The sequence below is a fragment of the Hyla sarda genome, chromosome 10 (assembly GCF_029499605.1).
Source record: "Hyla sarda isolate aHylSar1 chromosome 10, aHylSar1.hap1, whole genome shotgun sequence".
NCBI classification, from domain to species: domain Eukaryota; kingdom Metazoa; phylum Chordata; class Amphibia; order Anura; family Hylidae; genus Hyla; species Hyla sarda.
Genome location: NC_079198.1, coordinates 12568718 through 12590376, shown reverse-complemented (window position 1 = coordinate 12590376; position 21659 = coordinate 12568718). Strand labels below are relative to the sequence as shown.

Genomic DNA, 21659 nt, shown 5'->3' with positions numbered 1-21659 from the left:
GTTTTCTTGTGTAGACCTGCTTCAAGGTAAAGCCCTGTGTAGGACTGTTTTCCTAACCCCGCTCCTGCTGGATTTCTGACCATTACCGCCCGTTCCTGCTAGGTGTGTGTTCCACTCCTGCCCGCTCCCTCAACATGTGTGTCAAAACATTTGTAAAAAAATTTGTCACAGCTTTAAGACATAGTAACCCCCGCGCGTTTCATCACCCCCTTGTGCCTTTTCATCAGCCCCCTGTGGCAACCATAAAAGACACAGAGGGGATAGTCAGGAAAAGTGGAGGTGGAGAACGTCTTTTTACTCCATTAATTCATGCGGTGTACCTGCACTGAATTTTTGTGCGACTTATTAACCCATGCAACTATTAAATAATGCTGTCCACAGTCAGTTTCTAAGCCAACTGAGGACTGGTGTAGAATTGCGCACCAATAAGCGTAGTTGCGCCAAAATATGCAACAAACTGAAAAGTCGCAAATCATAAATTCCTGACCGCTGCATGATTTCAACTTAAATCACAAATTCCAACGTCACTTTGTAAAAAATGTTCTATTTGGTTTGGCGCAAAACATTGTCGCAAAAAACAACTGCATCAAAAATTGCAACAGATTAAAGCCAAAATAATGGGGGTAAAAGATTTCATAAATACCCCTAGCAGGGTGTAGACATGAATAAGTAAAATTGAGAGAAGGAGCAGATAAGAGTTTGTTGGTGATTGACTGCCTAGGTACAGCTCGCCATAACCTCCAAAGTGGCTGAGAATGGTTGAAACTTCCTGCTCAGAGATATACGTTTTACAAAACATTTATAAAAACTTGGAACTAATGTGGGTGGAGAGACACTTTATTTTAGAGTAAGACATTGTAATAATGCTACAGAGCTGAATGATTAAAATTTATTAAAGGGGGACTACCGTGCTGACAACTTATCCCCTATCTAAAGGAGGGATCCGCCGCTGGGGACCCCCGCGATCTTGAACACAGCACCCCACTCTCATCAGGCTCCGGAGCGAACATCTCCGGGTCCAGGCTCCGGGTCTGATGACAGGGCCGGTGATCGTGATGTCACAGCTCTGCCCCCGTGAGGGGGCGAAGTCACTATACTCCGGCCCCGTGATCGGCAGTCATCAGACCCGGAGCGATGTTCGCTTCGGGGCCTGATGAGAGCGGGGTTCTGCGTGCGAGATCGCGGGGGTACCGGGTGGCGGGACCCCGCGCGATCAGGCAACTTGTCCCCTATCCTTTAGATAGGGGATAAGTTGTCAGCACGGTAGTACCCCTTTAATGTAAAATATATATTGGGCTTTGAAGATTAACCAATCATGACTTAAAGGGGTATTCCAGGATTTTTTTCCGCTATGCTACAGGAGCTGTAAAGTTAGTGTAATTCACAATATAGTGTCTGTACCTGTGTTTCATGGTGGTCTCGCAATTCTTTTGTGATTTTTGCCCCGATGTTTATTTTTAACAGCATACAAAATTACTGTTGTCTCAGATTTTCCCAGGTTGCAGTGCGGCCCTAAGACATAACATCGCTCGTCAGTTGATCAGAAGGACACACCAAAAAAAAAGTAGATCCAACAAATTTTTCACAAACACAAGTTCTATAGTGTTGTAAAAGGTATATCTTTATTGAATCATAGTAAAAAATAATTGAGCAAAAAGGAGTGACCCCCCAACTAATATCATGAAATGACACAAAGACACAAAAGACATATAAAAATATATATATATATATATATACACATGTAGGAGGGGAAACAGCGAGTGGCACCAAAGATGTTAATCATAAAGTAAATCACAAAATCATAACCCATATATTGCACCAAAGGTCATCCCAATACATGAAGCAGTAATATAATAAATAAACCCGATGGGGACCCACAAAATATATATATATATATATATATATATATATATATACAAATGCCCATATAATTTAGTGACAGTGTATTAGGATATTGCTATAATATTGCACAAATGTCCATGTAGCATATACTAAAATGTTGTCAGCACCATTATTGCGTAAGTGTGACTATATGAACGCTTTGTATTCCAATTTTTTGTTCTGGTTTGTGATGCGACCAAAAATAAGCAGTTCTGATGCTTGCTATTTTTTATTCGTTTTTGCCAATTACTATTTGGGATCAGTCATGTTATATTATAATAGTTTGTACAATTCTACACATGGTGGCACTATATATACATATATTATATTCGGGTAGCTGTATTAGTCCAGTGATGCAGATGCAAATCAAAAAATGTTGCGGTGTCTTGTATAAAAAGGTATTACAAGATTGTGCAACATTTTTTGATTTGCATCTATCTATATATAAATAAATATATACAGTGACCCCCCCCTTGACCTACGATGGCCCCGACATACGATCATTTCAACATGCGATGACCTCTCAGAGGCAGCAGCAACAAACGATGCTTTTGTATGTCGGGGCCATCGCATAAACGGCTATCTGGCAGTGCAGACTGCTTCAGCTGCCACCAGATAGCCGTTTACGGTGCCCCGTGTGGTCCGCTGACAATCACTTACCTGTCCTCGGGGCTCCGGTACATCCTCTTCAGGATCCGCTGCATCGTCGGCGCTCTCCATCGACGTCATCACGTCGCTGCGCACGCCGTCCCGTCATCCAATAGGAGCGGCGTGCGTAGCGTCGTGATGGCGGCAATGGAGAGCGAGGATGCCGGGGGAACAGAGGCCTTGCCGGAGCGTCGGGGACACCCCGGGGACGTGGCGATAGCGATGGAAGGCGACATCCAGGGCAGCGGTGACGAGCGGTGACGGTCCGGAGCGGCGGGGACAGGTGAGTACAACTTCCTCTAACAGTGGTCTACAACCTGCGGACCTCCAGATGTTGCGAAACTACAACACCCAGCATGCCCGGACAGCCAACGGCTGTTCGGGCATGCTGGGTGTTGTAGTTTTGCAACATCTGGAGGTCCGCAGGTTGTAGACCACTGTCCTATACTTTACATTGCACGGATCCGTCAACATGCGATGGTTTCAACAAACGATGGTCCGTTTGGAACGGATTACCATGGTATGTTGAGGGACCACTGTATATATAGTATAGTTCCTGTATATATGTATATATATATACAAACAATGGCGCAGCACTCCAAAGATAAGTGAAAAACGGTTGGGTTTATTGGGTCACATCACAGCTATATATATATATATATATATATATAGCAAAATCATCGGTAGTTGCAGCATCTTGTAATAACCTTTTTTTATTGGACTAACAAGATTTTGTAGAGAAGCTTTCGGGATTCCTCCCTTTATCAAGTCATAAGCATTTCTGAGCTCACAAGGAGAAAACACACGTTCTATCTCACAAAATATTCAGGGGTTAAAACAACATATGTGGAGAATGGACATTAAGTTGGGCCATAAATTGTATAGCTATAGGACGATAGATACAGATAAGGATGAGGGGGGGGGGGTCTGGAGAGCAGAGGTGAGAATGGTGGTTACGCTGCAACTACCAATGATTTTGCTTTTTGCATCACTGGACTAATACGGCTACTCCTAACTACTCTATATATGTATGTTTCAAAAATGTTATAAATTTTTTATTTTATTTTTTTAATGGGTGAATTGTTGAATTTCTAATATAGAGTGTGGGGGGTGTTATATTTTAAAAAACTGTTTTTTTTACATTTTTATTTGATGGTGAAATCGCCATTATGTCGGGCTATTTTAACAGATTTTCCATAGCAGCCACGAAGTCCTACAGAAGGCCGTGATTACTTACTCACATATTCAGAAATGGCCCCGACATATCTAGTACGCATATAATCATCAGTCACAACATGTACTATAAATAAATACAAATTCATGTCATTGGGCCTGATAATAAACCAAATGTAGCTATAGGGTGAGCCGCTAGAATCAATGTTGTTCCCCAGACAATACCTTACAACCAAGTTTATATTGGACAAAAATTTGGTGTTGTAATCTACTCAAACGTGATGTAAAGAGCATGTGACCACCTTATATTCTGGTGGATGGGACAGTTCAGCCCTGCCTAAATATCTATCTTCTTTGCTATGTTGCAATACAAATACATTTTTAGTGAGGTATGGTGAAGTTCTGCTCACACCAATTCTTTCTTATTTTTGTATTAGGTCCGTTTTCTTGAAAATGGAGAAAGGGCAGGAAATTAATTCTGACCGCTCTTTTGAGACGAAGGAAGAATTGAAAGAAATTAGGTCTGCTTTAGAACATGGTGACCTCTGTCAAGTAATTGAAAGACTCAACAAATACCTTGAGGAAATAGAAAATGCCCCATTACACATCGCCATCACGGGACAGTCAGGATCAGGAAAGTCTACCTTTATTAATGCCATCCGCGGCATGGGTGATGAAGAAGAAGGTTCTGCCCCAACTGGTGTGGTGGAGACAACGATGGAGCCAATACCTTACACCCATCAGGATTATACTAATGTAAGGTTTTGGGATCTTCCAGGAATAGGAACTCCAAATTTTACCGCAGCCGATTATCTTCAGTCTGTTGAGTTCAGTCGATACGACTTTTTCATCATTCTTTCATCAGAACGATTCAAGCAAAACGACATTGACCTGGCAAAGGAAATCCAAGCTATGGACAAAAAGTTCTTCTTTGTTAGATCCAAAGTTGACTCCGACTTGCATGCCTCCCAGGTACGAAGGAAGAAGACTTACAATGAAGAGGCCATACTGAAAGAAATCCGAGATAACTGCGTTAACAATCTCAGTGATGGGGGAATCACAGAGCCTCAAGTGTTTCTCCTCTCATGTCTGGACCTGGAAAACTACGATTTTAGCAAAATGCAGGAAACTTTAGAAAAGGAGCTTCCAGAACACAAGAAACACATATTTCTAAGCTCTCTACCCAACATTTCTTTGCCGATTCTAGAGAAGAAGCGTGAGGCTCTGAAGAAATGCATCTGGAAATTGTCTTTTGTTTCTTGTATGGTGGCTACAGTCATGGACCCAGTACAGTCTATAGCTTGTGATATAGAGATTCTAGTGAAATTCATGAAAATCTTCAAGAAAATATTTGGCTTGGATGAACAATCTTTAGAAAAATTGGCCAAAAAGTGTGGTAAAGATGTCAGTGAGTTACGATCTGTGATAAAGTCCCCTTTAGTTGTAGAAGAGATAAATAAAGAGCTTGTCATCAAATTACTAATCAGAGGTTCCACAGGGGCCCTCAAGAAAGTCCAGATTGTTGCTAGTATTTTCCCAATTCTAGGTGGCCTGGTAGGAGGGGGCATCTCATTTGGTACCACATATTGGATGCTATGTAATTTCCTAAAAGATATTGCTGAAGATGCAGTGCATGTCCTTAAGAAGGCATTAGAGTCACAGGCTTAAAAGGGTACTCTGCCCCATCCAAAGAATAGGGGATAAGATGTCTGATGGCGGGGTTCGCTCCTCTGGAACCCCTGTGATCTCTGTGCAGCACCCGGCATTCGTTTAGATGTCTCAACCACGCCCCTTATGTGATGCCACGCTCCCTCAATGCAAGTCTATGCACCCGGCGTTCGTTTGATGTCACAACCATACCCCACATTATGTGACGCCATGCTCCCTCAATGCAAGTCTATGGGAGGGGGCATGATGGCTGTCACTTTCCCTCCCATAGACTTGCATTGAGGGGGCGTGACATCACGTCACGAGAGGCATGGCTGTGACATCACAACCCCCGCTGCCCACTCCAAGCGTTCTGAACAAAATGTTCCAGGGCAGAGTACCTTTTTAAGAATATTTTATTCATGTAAAATAATATGTAGGAACAACTTCAAGAAATAGGATACAACAAAAATGATTTAATGGCAGTAAGGTTTAATGATTTATATAGCTCGTAAATGAATAAATAAATTCCAGTTTGTTTACATTGCTTGCTATTGTTGCTTACATTTTTTTTATTTCTTCCTTTTTTCATATAAAATTATAAGATTTTAACCTCTTGGGGACGCAGGGCAAACCTGTACGCCCTGCGCCCGCTCCCGCGGTCGGGTCGGTCCCGGCGGCTAACGGTAGCTGGGACACGGTCTAATACCGGACATCACTGATCGCGGGGATGTCTGGTATTAACCCTTTCGACCTGGCGATCTAAAATGTAAAAAAAAGCATTCCTGGCAGCTCAAATCGCGGTGTCCCGATCAGCTAGGAAGCATCAGGAGGGTCCCTTACCTGCCTCCTCAGCGTCCGATCGGCGATTGATTGCTCCAAACCTGAGATCCAGGCTTGAGCAATCGACCACCGATAACTCTGATCAATGCAATGGTATGGCATAGCATTGATCAGTGCCTTCAATCAATGTACTGCATGTTATAGTCCCCTATGGGGGGCTATAACAATGTAAAAAAAATAGTTAATAAATGTGATTTAACCCCCTTTTCCCATAAAAAAAAAAAACTGTGTAAATAAAAAAATGTGGTATCGCCACGAGCGTGAATGTCCGAACTATAAAAATATATAATTAATTAAACTGTACAGCCAATGGCATGCACGTAATAAAATTCCAAAGTCCAAAATAGTGTATTTTTGGTCTCTTTTTATACCATAAAAAAATGAATAAAAAGCGACCAAAAAGTCAAAACAAAAATGGTACCGATAAAAACTTCAGATCATAGCCCAAAAAATGAGCCCTCTTATATCCCCATATGCGGAAAAATAAAAAAGTTATAGGGGTCAGAAGAGGAAATTTAAAAAAAAAATTAATTTTTGTGCATCTAATTATGATTTTTTTCCAGAAGTAAGACTAAATCAAACCTATATACGGTAAGTAGGGCATCATTTTAATCTTATGGACCTACAGAATAAAGAGAAGGTGTCATTTTTGCCAACAAATGCACTGCGTAGAAATGAAAAACCCCAAAAGTTAAAAAATTGCGGGGCTTTTTTTTTTTCAATTTTGTTACATAATTTTTTTTTTTGTTTCGCCGTAGATTTTTGGGTAAAATGACTGTCGTCATTACAAAGTAGAATTGGTGGCCCAAAAAGTGCAAAAATGGAAAAACCCTGAGTCCCCAAGGGTTAAATGGATTATCCAACACCAATTCTTTTTTTATTATAAAGATTTTATAAAATTTTACTACATTTTACAACAAGAGCAATATTACAGTCACAGTGTATATCTATTGGTACAGAAGAATAGAAGTTTCCATAGAAAATGAGAAAGATTAAAACCTATTCCTCTGTTCCGATACATTAATTAATTGGGCCCTGCCAGATTTAAAAACATTTTATATGTCAGACATCTTGGCAAAACATTAACCTTTCTAATATACATCATAAAACATTTTATTTCCTTTTTATAGAAATCATGGCTTATAAAAAAGACCACTAGGGGTCCCCATACCATCCAAAACCATCCAGAAAATAATCCTCTGTGGCTGCATTATCATCTTTGTCCCAGCTCAATCACAGGCTGGGACAAAATCCAGGAAGTGAGGCTTGCACTCTTCTGTGCTCACTCCTGTCCTATCAGACTGCAAAGTGAAAACAGAGAGGATGGGGTTACAGAGCAGCCTGCAGTGATTGGATGAATAAACCCAGCATAGCAGATTCAGGGAGGAAGCTAAGTCATGCAGAGTGAGAACATGCCCTCTCAAAAGCACAGAATGACAATCCAAGTGAGCAATAGGAAAAAAAAGTATTTGTGAGAGAAATATAGGTGCTAGACACAAAAAATATGGGGGGCATTTATCATTGGTTTTACATCATTATTTTTGGCGCAGTAGGATTTAGCACCAAACATATGCCCCAAAGTATCTTATATGCTTTCACTAAATGGTTGTCATAGAGTTGATTACAGTTCACTTTATACAGTGGTAAGGAATTTATTATTTGTGCCTTTGTGTAAAAGAAGCAAATCGAGCCGCAACGTACTGCCCAAAAGGGCAATCACGCAACAGCCTTTCTAGGTGTAAAAAAGTGGCTGTCAAATGCAGAATTACTCAGATGAAAACGTCCAGCATTTTTACTCTATGTTTCTTTGTTGTCTTATATTTTGGAATACTTTTCGGTACAGTAAACGCAATAAATGATTCTAGTGATTAGCGCCTTTTGTTTACTTTGGCGCAAGCTCGTAGGAAAGTAGCAAACATAACAGCTCGAAAAAAAACGCCTGTGTGAATCAACTACCCCCGTCACATTCAAGATTACAGCCAACTTCAACAAACATTATCTAATGGTAAATCTCGCGCAGAACAACCAAAACCAACACCAAAAAAAAAAAACAGGAAAGGGGATAAGATGTCTGACCGCGGGGGTCCCGCTGCTGGGGATCCCCGCAATCTTGCATTCAGCACCCACATCAGGGAGCTGCATACTGCGCTGCCAGCTCAGAATCTGCCGTGTGACGACCACGAGGCCGGAGTATCGTGACATCAGGACTCCGCCCCCGTATGACGTCACGCCCTGCCCCCTCAATGTAAGTCTATGGGAGGGGGCGTGACGGCCGTCACGCCCCCTCCCAGAGACTTGCATTGAGGGGGCGGGACGTGACATCATGAGGGGGCGAGACTATGAGGTCACGAGCTCCCGGAGCCGGCTCCAGCGTTCGGAACAGTTTGTTCCAAACGCTGAGCAGCGCAGTACCCCTTTAACTTCTTCCCAGATGGTGTCATGCTGGTGAAAAAACAAGTGAGAGTTAACTCTTTAAAGGGGTACTCCGGTGCTTAGACATCTTATCCCCTATCCAAAGGATAGGGGATAAGATTACCTGATCGCGGGAGTCCCGCCGCTGGGGACCCCCGTGATCTTGCACGCGGCACCCCGTGTGTAATCAGTCCCCGGAGCGTGTTCGCTCCGGGTATGATTACCGGCTACCACAGGGCCGACGGCATGTGACGTCACGCCTCCGCCCCCGTGTGACGTCACACTCCGCCCCTCAATGCAAGCCAACGGGAGGGGGCGTGATAGCTTTCACGCCCCCTCCTGTAGACTTGCATTGAGAAGCGGAGCGTGACATCACACGGGGGCGGAGGCGTGACGTCACACGCCGTCGGCCCTGTGGTAGCCGGTAATCATACCCGTAGCGAACACGCTCCGGGGACTGATTACACACGGGGTGCCGGGTGCAAGATCACAGGGGTCCCCAGTGGCGGGACCCCCGTGATAAAGCATCTTATCCCCTATCCTTTGGTTAGGGGATAAGATGTCTAAGCACCGGAGTACCCCTTTAAGTGAATAAAGTAGAAAAAGTTGAAAACAAATATCAAGGTATAATACCTTTCATGTAAATCCGGGACTGGACCCAGGGGATTATAAAAGTGCACTGAATTTGTTTTTGTCATCAAGACAATGGTCCTGATGGTCCTGTTGCGTCTAGTCGTAGGATCCATCTGGATTCCTTCTGGAGCAACACTTGGTGTTAATCTTTCCCCCCTGCCAGAAGAATCCACCCTTTTTAATTGCTCCAAACTTTTGACATGACACGAAATTTTCATGACACGAAACCATATGATTTATAAATCTCTGGGATCCTTTACCAGTATGTAGGGATCTAATGTGCTCCCTAATTCTATAGAATAACGGTCGTTTTGTCTTACCTATGTAGTATAGACCGCACGAACAAATCATGCAGTACACGACATAGATAGACCTACACGTCACAGACTGTTTAACGAATACGCTGTAACCTCCTAATTGTATGGTTTTTGTTTTAATATTCATATTCACAGAACGTACAAGATCCACAACTATAATTCCCAAAACTTCATGTATCTGTAAACCAGTTGGATTGTGTTAATTTCTTGTTTTGCCTCTATTTTATATAGTCCCTAATCGTTTTATTCCGTCAAAAAGTTAAACAGATTTGTAAATTACTTCTGTTAAAAAATCTTAATCCTTCCAGTACTTTATAGGGGTTGTATACTACAGAGGAAAATATTTTCTTTTCTTTTTTGTCTTGTCCACGGTGCTCTCTGCTGACACCTGATGCCCGTATCATGAACTGTCCAAAGCAGAATAAAATCCCCATAGCAAACATAAGCTGTAACCATCCCTCCATTGAAAATTTTGGAGGGCCATAATGAGCTCACTTGTATCTTTTAAGAAAGTCGGCATCGTATTGAGTATGGGGGACAAAAGCCAATCAAGGTAACAAGAACTGTGGGCGACCCAATGGCAGCAATAATCAGCTGACCCGAAGGCGGGGTTATGTTTTTATGGATTTTTGGCAGAATATACATATATGGTTTTGAGGGGTCTTTTGGAATGAGTTTTGCTGTGTTTTTTTGGGAGTGAGAATACCAACAGTCGAGTCGGACTTCGCTGCGGCTGGTGATTGGCTGAGCGCAGGCACTCTGGGGGACAATTTTTATATTCTAGAGTTCTCCTTTAAGAATTTAAAGAGAACTTTAGGATAATAAGATTCTCCTGCGTTACTTGTAACCAGTCAGCAGGTGGCGCAAAAGTTAAAGGATTTATTGTCATCAAGAGGAAACCACAAGAGGGAGGAGAAACCTTGCGCAGTTTCACTTTCGATTTTCAAGAATGAGATCAGAAACTAAATTCTATGTACAGATAATAATCAAGACGCATCCAAGAGACCGAGCAGAGGAATCCAGAGGACAAGACATTCAGGTTACACAACCAGGTAAATGTGGCCTCCATTATAGACGTCTCTGTCATCTGCCATATTCTCCTTATGATCACCGGGCCTGGGCTTCTTACCTCATGAAGTGTATTTGTATTCTATATGTATTTTTACAATTAATTATAAAGGTTCTTAAAGGTTCGTGGAGACTAAAAGGAGGCTTCAATTTCTTGTACAACTTTTTGTTTTTATTTTCTGAAAAATCTATAAAATATTTGAATTAACAAAAACACTGGACAATGTGGCTGTGAGGAGAGTATTATGACTATATAGGGGGTACTGGTAATGAAGGGGGTATGGTGGCTGTGTACATACATTACATTACTTATCCTGTACTGATCCTGATTTATATCCTGTATTATACCCCAGAGCTGTACTCACTATTCTGCTGGTGAGGTCACTGTGTACATACATTACATTACTTATCCTGTACTGATCCTGAGTTATATCCTGTATTATACTATAGAGCTGTACTCACTATTCTGCTGGTGAGGTCACTGTGTACATACATTACATTACTTATCCTGTACTGATCCTGTGTTATATCCTGTATTATACTCCAGAGCTGTACTCACTATTCTGCTGGTGAGGTCACTGTGTACATACATTACTTATCCTGTACTGATCCTGAGTTATATCCTGTATTATACACCAGAGCTGTACTCACTATTCTGCTGGTGAGGTCACTGTGTACATACATTACATTACTTATCCTGTACTGATCCTGAGTTATATCCTGTATTATACTCCAGAGCTGTACTCACTATTCTGCTGGTGAGGTCACTGTGTACATACATTACATTACTTATCCTGTACTGATCCTGTGTTATATCCTGTATTATACTCCAGAGCTGGACTCACTATTCTGCTGGTGAGGTCACTGTGTACATACATTACATTACTTATCCTGTACTGATCCTGAGTTATATCCTGTATTATACTCCAGAGCTGGACTCACTATTCTGCTGGTGAGGTCACTGTGTACATACATTACATTACTTATCCTGTACTGATCCTGAGTTATATCCTGTATTATACTCCAGAGCTGTACTCACTATTCTGCTGGTGGGGTCACTATGTACATACATATATTACTTATCCTGTACTGATCCTGAGTTATATCCTGTATTATACACCAGAGCTGTACTCACTATTCTGCTGGTGAGGTCACTGTGAACATACATTACATTACTTATCCTGTACTGATCCTGAGTTATATCCTGTATTATACTCCAGAGCTGTACTTACTATTCTGCTGGTGAGGTCACTGTGTACATACATTACATTACTTATCCTGTACTGATCCTGAGTTATATCCTATATTATACTCCAGAGCTGTACTCACTATTCTGCTGGTAGCCATTGTGTGCATTCTGTGAAGACAAAAAACAAGCAGGAAATGCTGAATAATTAATTCTAGGCCTGAGAAATGATAAGTGCAGCTCAGCAGGGTGATGTTCTTGCTAAAGGACCAATACTCCTATACAGTACACTAAACCTTATTTTCTCTTCAAAGTCTGACTTACGAGGGACTATGTACACTGATGAAATATTCTGTGCTCTCTGTGAAGAGGAATTACAAGACATCATAAGAGCTCTACATGAGAGTACCCTGAGCGACACAGTGGATGGAAGCACTGACGGAGAACACGTTACAACATGTTGTGACCAAACAGAAATGGACATAATAAACATTGCAATAATGGGCCAGTCAGGCTCTGGGAAGTCCACTTTTGTTAATGCCATCCGTGGTCTTCACCATGACGAGGAAGAAGATGCTGCTAAAACAGGTGTAGTGGAAACCACAAGGGAGCCTGCGGCCTATCCCCATCCAAAGCTGAGACATCTGCTATTCTGGGACCTTCCTGGTACAGGAACCCCCAACTCTATCACCCAATCGGTCAATTATCATCAATATGACATATTTATTATCATAGCTTCCGAGAGGATGAGGCACTGGGATGTGGAACTGGCCACGAAGATCTGGGCTATGAAAAAGAAATTCTACTTTGTAAGGAACAAAGTGGACAATGACTTAAGGGCCAGCAAGGTTCGTAGATGGAAGACGTATGATGAGCAGAAGATATTGGAGGAGATACGAGACAACTGTAATAGAGTTCTTAGCGATAGTGGAGTAGAGGATCCCAGTGTCTTCCTTTTGTCCTGCTTAGAAGTTGACAAATATGACTTTCATCTCTTGGTGAAGACCCTGGAAGAACAATTAAAGGGGTACTCCACTGCTCAGCGTTTTGGAACAAACTGTTCCGAACACTGGAGTTGGTAACGCGAGCTTGTGACATCACAGTTCCGCCCCATCATGACATCAAGCCCCCTCAATGCAAGTCTATGGGAGGGGCCGTGACAGCCCTGCCAACTCATGACGTCACGCCCCGCCCCCTCAATGCAAGTCTATGGGAGGGGCCGTGACAGCCCTGCCAACTCATGACATCACACCCCGCCCCCTCAAAGGAAGTCTATGGGAGGGGCCGTGACAGCCGTCACGTCCCCTCCCATAGACTTGCATTGGGGGGGCATGACGTCATGAGGGGGCAGGGTTATGGCGTCAAGAACTCCAGCGTTCAGTACAGTGTGTTCCAAACGCTGAGCAGCGGAGTACCCCTTTAAGAGATGGACATCAATAAAACAGTAGGTCTTTTTGGACACAATCTTTACATCTACCCCAAGGTGGTCATCTCTAACCCGTGGCGCTCGAGATGTTTTGGAACTACAACTTGGTTAGTAGTTGACCACAAAGGGTTCTAGTAGCAAAACACATCAGGAAACCTGCAACAATAAGGTTGTTTAAAGTGAACCTCTTCAAAACTTGAGCAGCGGTGTATCTTAAAGGGGTACTCCAGTGGAATATTTTTTTTTATAAATCAACTGGTGCCATAAAGTTAAACTTATTTGTAAATTACTTCTATTTAAAAATATTAATCCTTCCAGTACTTATCAGCTGCTCCACATTAAGTTCTTTTCTTTTTGAATTTCTTTTCTCTCTGACCACAGTGCGCTCTGCTGACACTCTGTCCATTTTAGGAACTGTCCAGTATAGGAGAAAATCCCCACAGCAAATCTATCCTACTCTGGACAGTTCCTGATATGGACAGAGGTGTCAGCAGAGAGCACTGTGGTCAGACAGAAAAGAAATTCAAAAAGGAAAGAACTTCCTGTGGAGCATACAGCACCTGATAAGTACTGGAAGGATTAAGTTTTTCAAATAGAAGTCATTTACAAATCTGTTTAACTTTCTTGCACTTTCCACTGGAGTACTCCTTTAAAGGGGTTAGCCAGGAAAAAACTTTTTTTTATATATCAACTGGCTCCAGAAAACTAAACATATTTGTAATTTACTTCTATTAAAAAAATCTTAATCCTTTCACTACTTTCAGTTCTGAAGTTAAGGTTGTTCTTTTCTGTCTAAGTGCTCTCTGATGACACGTGTCTCGGGAACCGCCCAGTTTAGAAGCAAATCCCCATAGCAAACCTCTTCTAAACTGGGCGGTTCCCAAGACACGTGTCATCAGAGAGCACTTTGACAGAAAAAAACAACTCAACTTCAGAAGCTAATAAGTACTGAAAGGATTAAGATTTTTTAATGGAAGTAATTTACAGTTGAGTCATCAGTTTATAATTTCTGGTATAATATTATTGTTAGTAAAAGGGGTAGTGACCATTTGTTTAGTTTGCACTAAATTTATTCAAAGTATATTGTTATAAAATGTAAATTGTGCATTAAAACATATTTATTTCCAGCTTAGATATTTGGTAGAGTTTTCGTCTAGAGAATTGCTTCATTATTTGTGATTAAACCATTGCAGTGTAAATGATGGGGTCATGTGGGCCGTCAGGTGGTTGTTTTTCTATGAAGCTTTTCCATTCTCATGTGTATGAATCAAAGTAGGCTCTGAAGACACAGGGGAGTAAAATACATAGAGATATATGGGAAAGGGAAAGAGGACGGAACATAAGAATTTAAAGTACAACTCTCCATTGCTTCCAAAATGGCAGAGAATAGATGAAACGTCCTGTCCCTGGTTACAGTATAAAGAACAGTTCTAGAGCAAAAACTACAATATTACCAAGTGATATAATCTATAGAACAGAAGAACAGGAACCATCATGAGAAGATGGAAGCTGAATGGGTAGAGAGACCATTTAAAGAGAACCTCTCATGATCTTGTTACATTTTATAATCCTCCCAGGTCACTGCCCCCATCATGATAAACCACTCCCGGCCTTTATTTTTATTATTTTTTAATTTTCTACCTGGATATCGCTCTGTATTTTCTGCTCAGTTTCAGTCAGATTCACAGACTGGGAAGGGGCGTTCCCCAGCAGGCGTGACATCATCTGAAGCCATACAGGGGAGAACTTCCTCCCTCACTCTGCTACACACAGCCCAGAGCAGTTCAGTGTGAGATGAGCTATGATTGGCTAAGGCTGCACTCCCTCCCCTCAGCACTCCAGACTGCATTTCCTGATTTTAGACTTCTGCCAGGCCAGCAGGAGTCCAAAGTCTGTGCAAGAGATGGGGGGGAAATGTGCTCTGGACAAGTAGGGAGACCCCTAGTGGCAGCTTTTTTAAACACAAAGTAGATTATAAAGATTTTTTTATTTACCATAAGGAGTGCAATAGCAAAAATTCGTTTTAATGAGAGTGCCCATTTAAAGGAAAACGGTCACCCGTTCACCCACACTAAACCCAATACACCAGGTTATAGTGCTGGTGAACAGGACATCAAGCACTTTCAATCACTCAATATGGCAATGGCCATTCAGGGATACTGGACCTAAATAATTTGGTTCCTAAACAATATAATGGGCAAACAGAAGAAAAACTGAAGGAAACATTTTGGAGCATTAAATTAATAAAGCACAATATATACAATATATCAGGTGCCCCAGTCCCAATGAACACTAACTGATGCCTCTTAGGACAAAAAGTCCCCAATCTCTACTCTTCTTCACAGAACACGCTGCTGCAGGATGTGCTTTTCCAGACAAGAAAACTAAGCTCATAATTTTAGATAAATGATACTATACGGTCATTGTCATAATAGGTTGCATGAGTGAGTGGATCTCTGCCATATAGGAGCCTTATATATCTTCACCTTGGCATCCAGATACGTATTATACTATATGGTCCTCTTTGATCCACTCCCCAAGTGTTGCCATCGATGCGCCACAGTGACCTCAGACAATCCAACGCTCATGGAACCATAACTTTGGAACATGAGCTTGGTATCTTACATGTTATTGGAGATATGCTGAACATGGGGGGGGGGTTGAAATGACAAAAAGGAGCCAATCCACCCCACATATGTATCCACCCTACATAATTTTCCTTCACAGGCATGATAGTGAATAGTTAATAAAACCAAGATAAATCCTTTAAGAAGGAAGAGAAAAAAGAGCCCGGTGGAAAGGTAAAATGACCCATATTTGGGGTTCGAAAGCCATCTGATGCACACAAGTGCCACAAGACCACATCAGTATTGTAAAGAAAGGGTATTTCTTTATTATATCCCTTATACAAATGTATTTTACATTACCCCGTAAATTATGTTCCTTGTATCTGTGCTTTAAAGGGGTACTCCGCCGAAAAACATCTTTGGATAGGGGATAAGATGTCTGATTGCCGGGGTCCCGTCACTGGGGACCACCAGGATTTCTGGCAGGGTACCCTAGTCATCTGTGCACGGAGCGAACTCCGCTTCGTGCTGGATAACTGTCAACTACAACTGCCACGCCCCCTCCATTCATGTCTATGGGAAGAGGCGTGACGGCTACGTAGTAGCCGTCACGCCCCCTCCCATAGACATGAATGGAGGGGGAGTGGCGTAGCGTCACGAACACGGAAGCTCCAAGCTTCCGTGTTCCGGACACCGCTGCTGTCGGCCTGGAGATCATGGGGGTCCCCAGCGGCGGGACATCGCAATCAGACATCTTATCCCCTATCCTTTGGATAGGGGATAAGATGTTTTTCGGCTGAGTACCCCTTTAAACGTTAAATAAAACATTTCTGGAATAAAAAATTTATGCATTTAATACCCTTCCCCAGACAACATTTTAACCAAGTTCCTTGCCAAACTTGCAGTATCTAACCCTATCGTGACTTACAGAGTCAGATTTTAGTGAGAAAAGATAAAGTTCCGGTCTCACCAATTTTTCCAATTTTCCCCAGATCAGTAACTGAGAATGGATTCTTCTTTCGACATAATCACTGATGAAGAAGTGCAGGAAGTAAGGTCTGCTTTAGAAGATGGTGACCTCTGTAAAGCAACTGAAAGAATCAGTGAGTACCTTGAGGAAATAGAAAATGCCCCATTAAACATCGCCATCACAGGGGAGTCAGGAACAGGAAAGTCTACTTTTGTCAATGCCATCCGTGGCATGGATGATGATGAAGAAGGTTCTGCCAGAACCGGTGTGGTGGAGACAACGATGAAGCCAACGCCATACACACATCAGCAGTATCCCAACGTAACTGTTTGGGATCTTCCAGGAACAGGAACTCCACATTTTGCGGCAGCCGATTATCTTGAATCTGTTCAGTTTCGTCAATACGACTTTTTCATCATCCTGTCATCAGAACGCTTCAAGCTAAATGACATTGTCCTAGCAAAGGAGATCCAAGCTATGAACAAAAAATTCTACTTTGTGAGATCCAAAGTTGACTCCGACTTGCATGCCTCCCAGGTACGGAGGAAGAAGACTTACAATGAAGAGGCCATACTGAAAGAAATCCGAGATAACTGCATTAATAATCTCAGTGATGGGGGAATCGCCAAGCCCCAAGTGTTTCTCCTCTCATGCCTGGAACTGGACAAGTACGACTTCCATGAAATGCAGAATACTCTAGAAAAGGAGCTTCCGGAACACAAGAAACACATATTCCTGATCTCTCTACCCAACATTTCTCTGCCGATTCTAGAGAAGAAGCGCGAGGCTCTGAGGAAAGAAATATGGAAGTTGTCTACTCTTTCTTGTGCAGTGGCTACGGTCCCCATCCCCGGACTGTCTGTAGCTGTTGATGTAGGAATTCTGGTAAAAGCCATGAGAAACTACCAGAGTGCTTTTGGCTTGGATGAACAATCTCTAGAAAAGTTGGCCAACAAGTGTGGTAAAGATGTCAGTGAGTTACGATCTGTGATAAAGTCCCCTTTAGTTGTACAAGAGATAAATAAAGAGCTTGTCCTCAAATTACTAAGCAAAGGGGCCGGAGGGGCTCTCATGCTCGCTGAGTATGCTGCTAGCAATATCCCAGTGCTAGGTAGCATGGCAGCAGGGGGCATCTCATTTGGTACCACATACTGGATGCTCCTTGGATTCCTTAAAGAGATTGCCGAAGACGCAGTGCGTGTTCTTACGAAGGCATTAGAGTCAGACGTGTAAGAATCTTTCTCACTAAAAATTAAAAGTACGGACAGGACAGGATACAACAACACAATTTAGGGCAGTAATTACAATCCTGTTCAATGAATTATATATGTAAAGCAATAAATTGATTCAAGTCTGTTTACCTTGTATACATTATCTACGTGTTTGCTATTGTTCCTTACATTTTCATTTCTATCTCTTCATTTGGAAAAATATGGCTTAAAGGGGTACTCCGCTGCTCAGCGTTTGGAACAAACTGTTCCGAACGCTGGAGTCAGGAGCTCGTGACATCATAGCCCCACCCCCTCAATACAAGTCTATGGGAGATTTGTAAATTACTTCTATTTAAAAATCTTAATCCTTTTAATACTTATTAGCAGCTGTATGCTACAGAGGAAATTCTTTTCTTTTTTAATTTCTTTTTTGTCTTGTCCACAGTGCTCTCTGCTGACACCTCTGTCCGTGTCAGGAAATGTCCAGAGCAGAATAGGTTTGCTATGGGGATGTTCTCCTGCTCTGGACAGTTCCTGATATGGGCATCAGGTGTCAGGAATTGTATTGTCACTACACTGGGGGGAAGGGCTGCCTGTATCCCTATTGGTTAAGAGCTTCATACGAAGGGGTGAAATCATGTTATAATATAATCATCTAGAAAATAGGGGGGTGCATGGGAGAGCAGAGGCCAGCATGAAATATTATGTGATAATATCGTTTTCTTGAAAAGGGAGGGGGCCTTTATGGAAGCACCATGAGGCATAAAGGTATCATGGGACAATAAGTCTTTGTTACCTGAGGGACGAGGCCATGAGGAACCAGAGAGATTCTTTCAGATGCAGCTATACAACTGTATGATAACTACACAAGGGTCCTATGATTACACCTTCTTCTCCTCTTTTCAACTACTTAGAGGTTAAAGAGTTAGAGGTCTGACATATCTCATATATCAGGTAATGTAAAAAAAATTATTCTTATTTGTAAGATCATTTTAAAATATTGATGACATTATATCAATTAGTACGTATGGTGAACAGATCTTCCCTAATCTCCAGGTTGAGATTTGTAGGTTATAGCATATGAAGCACTCTCCCTTCTTCTGCAGAGAACGGAGCGTGTTAATGCATACGTATATTGCACATTGCATTGTCTTATTTTTCACCATTTAATTGACAAAGGAAGATATATCCACAAGGGAACTTATTTAAAGGGGTATTCCGGGCAAAAACATCTTATACCCTATCCATAGGATAGGGGATAAGATGTCTGATCACAGGGGGCCCATTGCTAGGACCCCCTGCAATCTCCCTGCAGCAGCCTGCATTCTATGCGTAGCTGCGTCTGAAGCTTTGGAAACCTCCGGGCTTCCAAGACGGGGATGTGACGTACGCCACGAACCCCCCCCCCCCCCATTCATTTCGATGGGAGAGGGCGTAACGGCCGCAACGCCCCCTCCCATAGACATGAATAAAGGGGGCGTGGCGTGATGTCACATCCCCGTTTCGGAAGCCCGGAGGTTTCCAAAACTTCAGACTCAGCTAAGCATAGAATGCGGGGGGTCCCAGGGGCGGGCCCCCTGTGATCAGACATCTTATCCCCTATCCTTTGGATAGGGGATAAGATGTTTTTGCCCAGAATACCCCTTTAAAGGGGTACTCCTGTGGAAAGTGCGAGAAAGTTAAACAGATTTGTAAATTACTTCTATTAAGAGCAGGAGAAGATCCCCATAGCAAACATGTGCTGTTCTGGACAGTTCCTAAAATGGACAGCAGAGGACAGCAGAGAGCACTGTGGTCATGACATCAGAGAAATCTAAACAGTAAAGCATTTCCTCTGTAGTATACAGCCCCTAAAAAGTACTGGAAGGATTAAGATTTTTTTAATAGAAGTGATTTACACATCTGTTTAATTTTCTGGCACCAGTTGATTAAAAAAAAAAAGTTTGGTACGGGAGTACCCCTTTAAGTATTCCTCCAAATTTGGTGCGCCATAGAAGATAAATATGGTAGAGTACCTAAATATTTGTGTGGCTAGTTAGAGGGGGCTGGAGTGTTGAAGCGTACAAGTTACCTCTATTTTATATATCTAGAGATTAGGTATTTGCCTTTTCCGTATATCAGTTGTGTAATGTTCTCTTGCAGAGTAATTCCATGAATATGATGATTGTTGTTCGAATCTTTTACTATATCTGATTGACGATTCATATATATAATCATTGTGTTTATATACACATTTGGGGGTAATTTATCAAAACCTGTGTGGAGGAACAGTGGGGCAGTTGCCCATAGCAACCAATCAGATTGCTTCTATCATTTTTCACAGGTCTCTTCAAAAATGAAAGCAGCGATCTGACTGGTTGCCACAGGCAACTGCCCCACTCTTCCTCTACACAGGTTTTCATAAATCTCCCCCATTTATGTTTATTAATCATAACCAATATATCTGCATAATTTAGGATACCTGTGTATTATTTTATGTTACTGCAAAAAGTACCGCCGAGCGCTAATTAATGAGCTACACAATTTTGGGTAAATGGTCGGGCCCAGAGAGATGAATTGCATAGTTTATGTTTTTCAGCAATTCATAAGGTCACATATGTTAGATTTTGGTGACCATAGGTCAAAAGGGCATAATGAGGTCATGAGGACCTACCGCCATAGCAGGGGAATAACGACGATGGGAGAAAGAAAAAAAAAAAAAAAACGTGAACAATAAAAATAGTTTGTGTCCTTAAAGGGAATCTGTCACCAGCTTCACCCGCACTGACCTGCTGATACAGGGTAACAGAGTAGGTGACTCTGATTGATTCCATCTCTGTTTACCTTTTTCTTTTTTTTCCTACATGGCCCCATTCCCAAGTTATGCGTGAAAATCCAAATATATAAATGAAGTCCATTGGTGCACTAGGGGTTTTCCCAACCCCTTGGTGCTCTCTTTTACCCACCAGACTACGCCCCCTTCATAAATATTCATGTCCCTGAGCTCTGTTCTATACAGGGATCATGTAAGTTTAGATCTGCTCTGCCCACTCCTGTCACATGGGCAGTATCACAGGTCCTTCAGCCATATTCTCTTCTATGAGGACGGGATGTGGGGTCAGGATATGAGGACGGGATGTGGGGACAGGATATGAGGACGGGATGTGGGGACAGGATATGAGGACGGGATGTGGGGACAGGATATGAGGACGGGATATGTGAATGGAATAAGAGGTCGTGATATAAGGATGAGACATGAGGGCGGGGTATGAATTTGGGATAGGAGGTCGGGATATGAGGATGAGATATAAGGTGGAGATATGAGGACGGGATAAGAGGACGGGATATGAGGACGGGATAAGAGGACGGGATATGGGGAAGAGATATGAGGAAGAGACATGAGGATGGGATATAAGGTCGGGAAATGAGGACAGAATATGAGGACGGGATATGAGGACGGGATATTAGGAAGAGATATAAGGATGAGATATAAGGTCGGGATATGAGGACAGGATATGAGGTCGGGATATGAGGACGGGATATGAGGACGGGATATGAGGAGGGGATATGAGGTCGGGATATGAGGACGGGATATGAGGACGGGATATGAGGACGGGATATGAGGACGGGATATGAGGAGGGGATATGAGGTCGGGATATGAGGACGGGATATGAGGACGGGATATGAGGACGGGATA

General features: G+C 42.4%; 2 protein-coding genes across 3 annotated transcripts in view; both read left to right on the top strand.

Moving 5' to 3' along the window:
• LOC130294403 (interferon-inducible GTPase 5-like) overlaps positions 1–5884 on the top strand; it is a 41010-nt gene extending 35126 nt beyond the window's left edge. For both annotated transcript variants that reach the window (XM_056544120.1, XM_056544119.1), the window contains exon 2: positions 4140–5884. In XM_056544120.1, coding sequence (XP_056400095.1) covers positions 4156–5370 — 1215 coding nt within the window. In that variant the 5' untranslated portion in view covers positions 4140–4155 and the 3' untranslated portion in view covers positions 5371–5884. The remainder of the gene's footprint in view (positions 1–4139) is intronic.
• A 4443-nt stretch (positions 5885–10327) lies between these two features.
• On the top strand, positions 10328–18302 carry LOC130293558 (interferon-inducible GTPase 5-like). The gene is made up of 2 exons (XM_056542382.1): positions 10328–10606; positions 16794–18302. Exon 2 carries the CDS (start codon positions 16808–16810, stop codon positions 18002–18004), a length of 1197 nt encoding a protein of 398 aa, XP_056398357.1. The 5' UTR covers positions 10328–10606; positions 16794–16807; the 3' UTR covers positions 18005–18302.
• The last annotated feature ends 3357 nt before the right edge of the window (positions 18303–21659 follow it).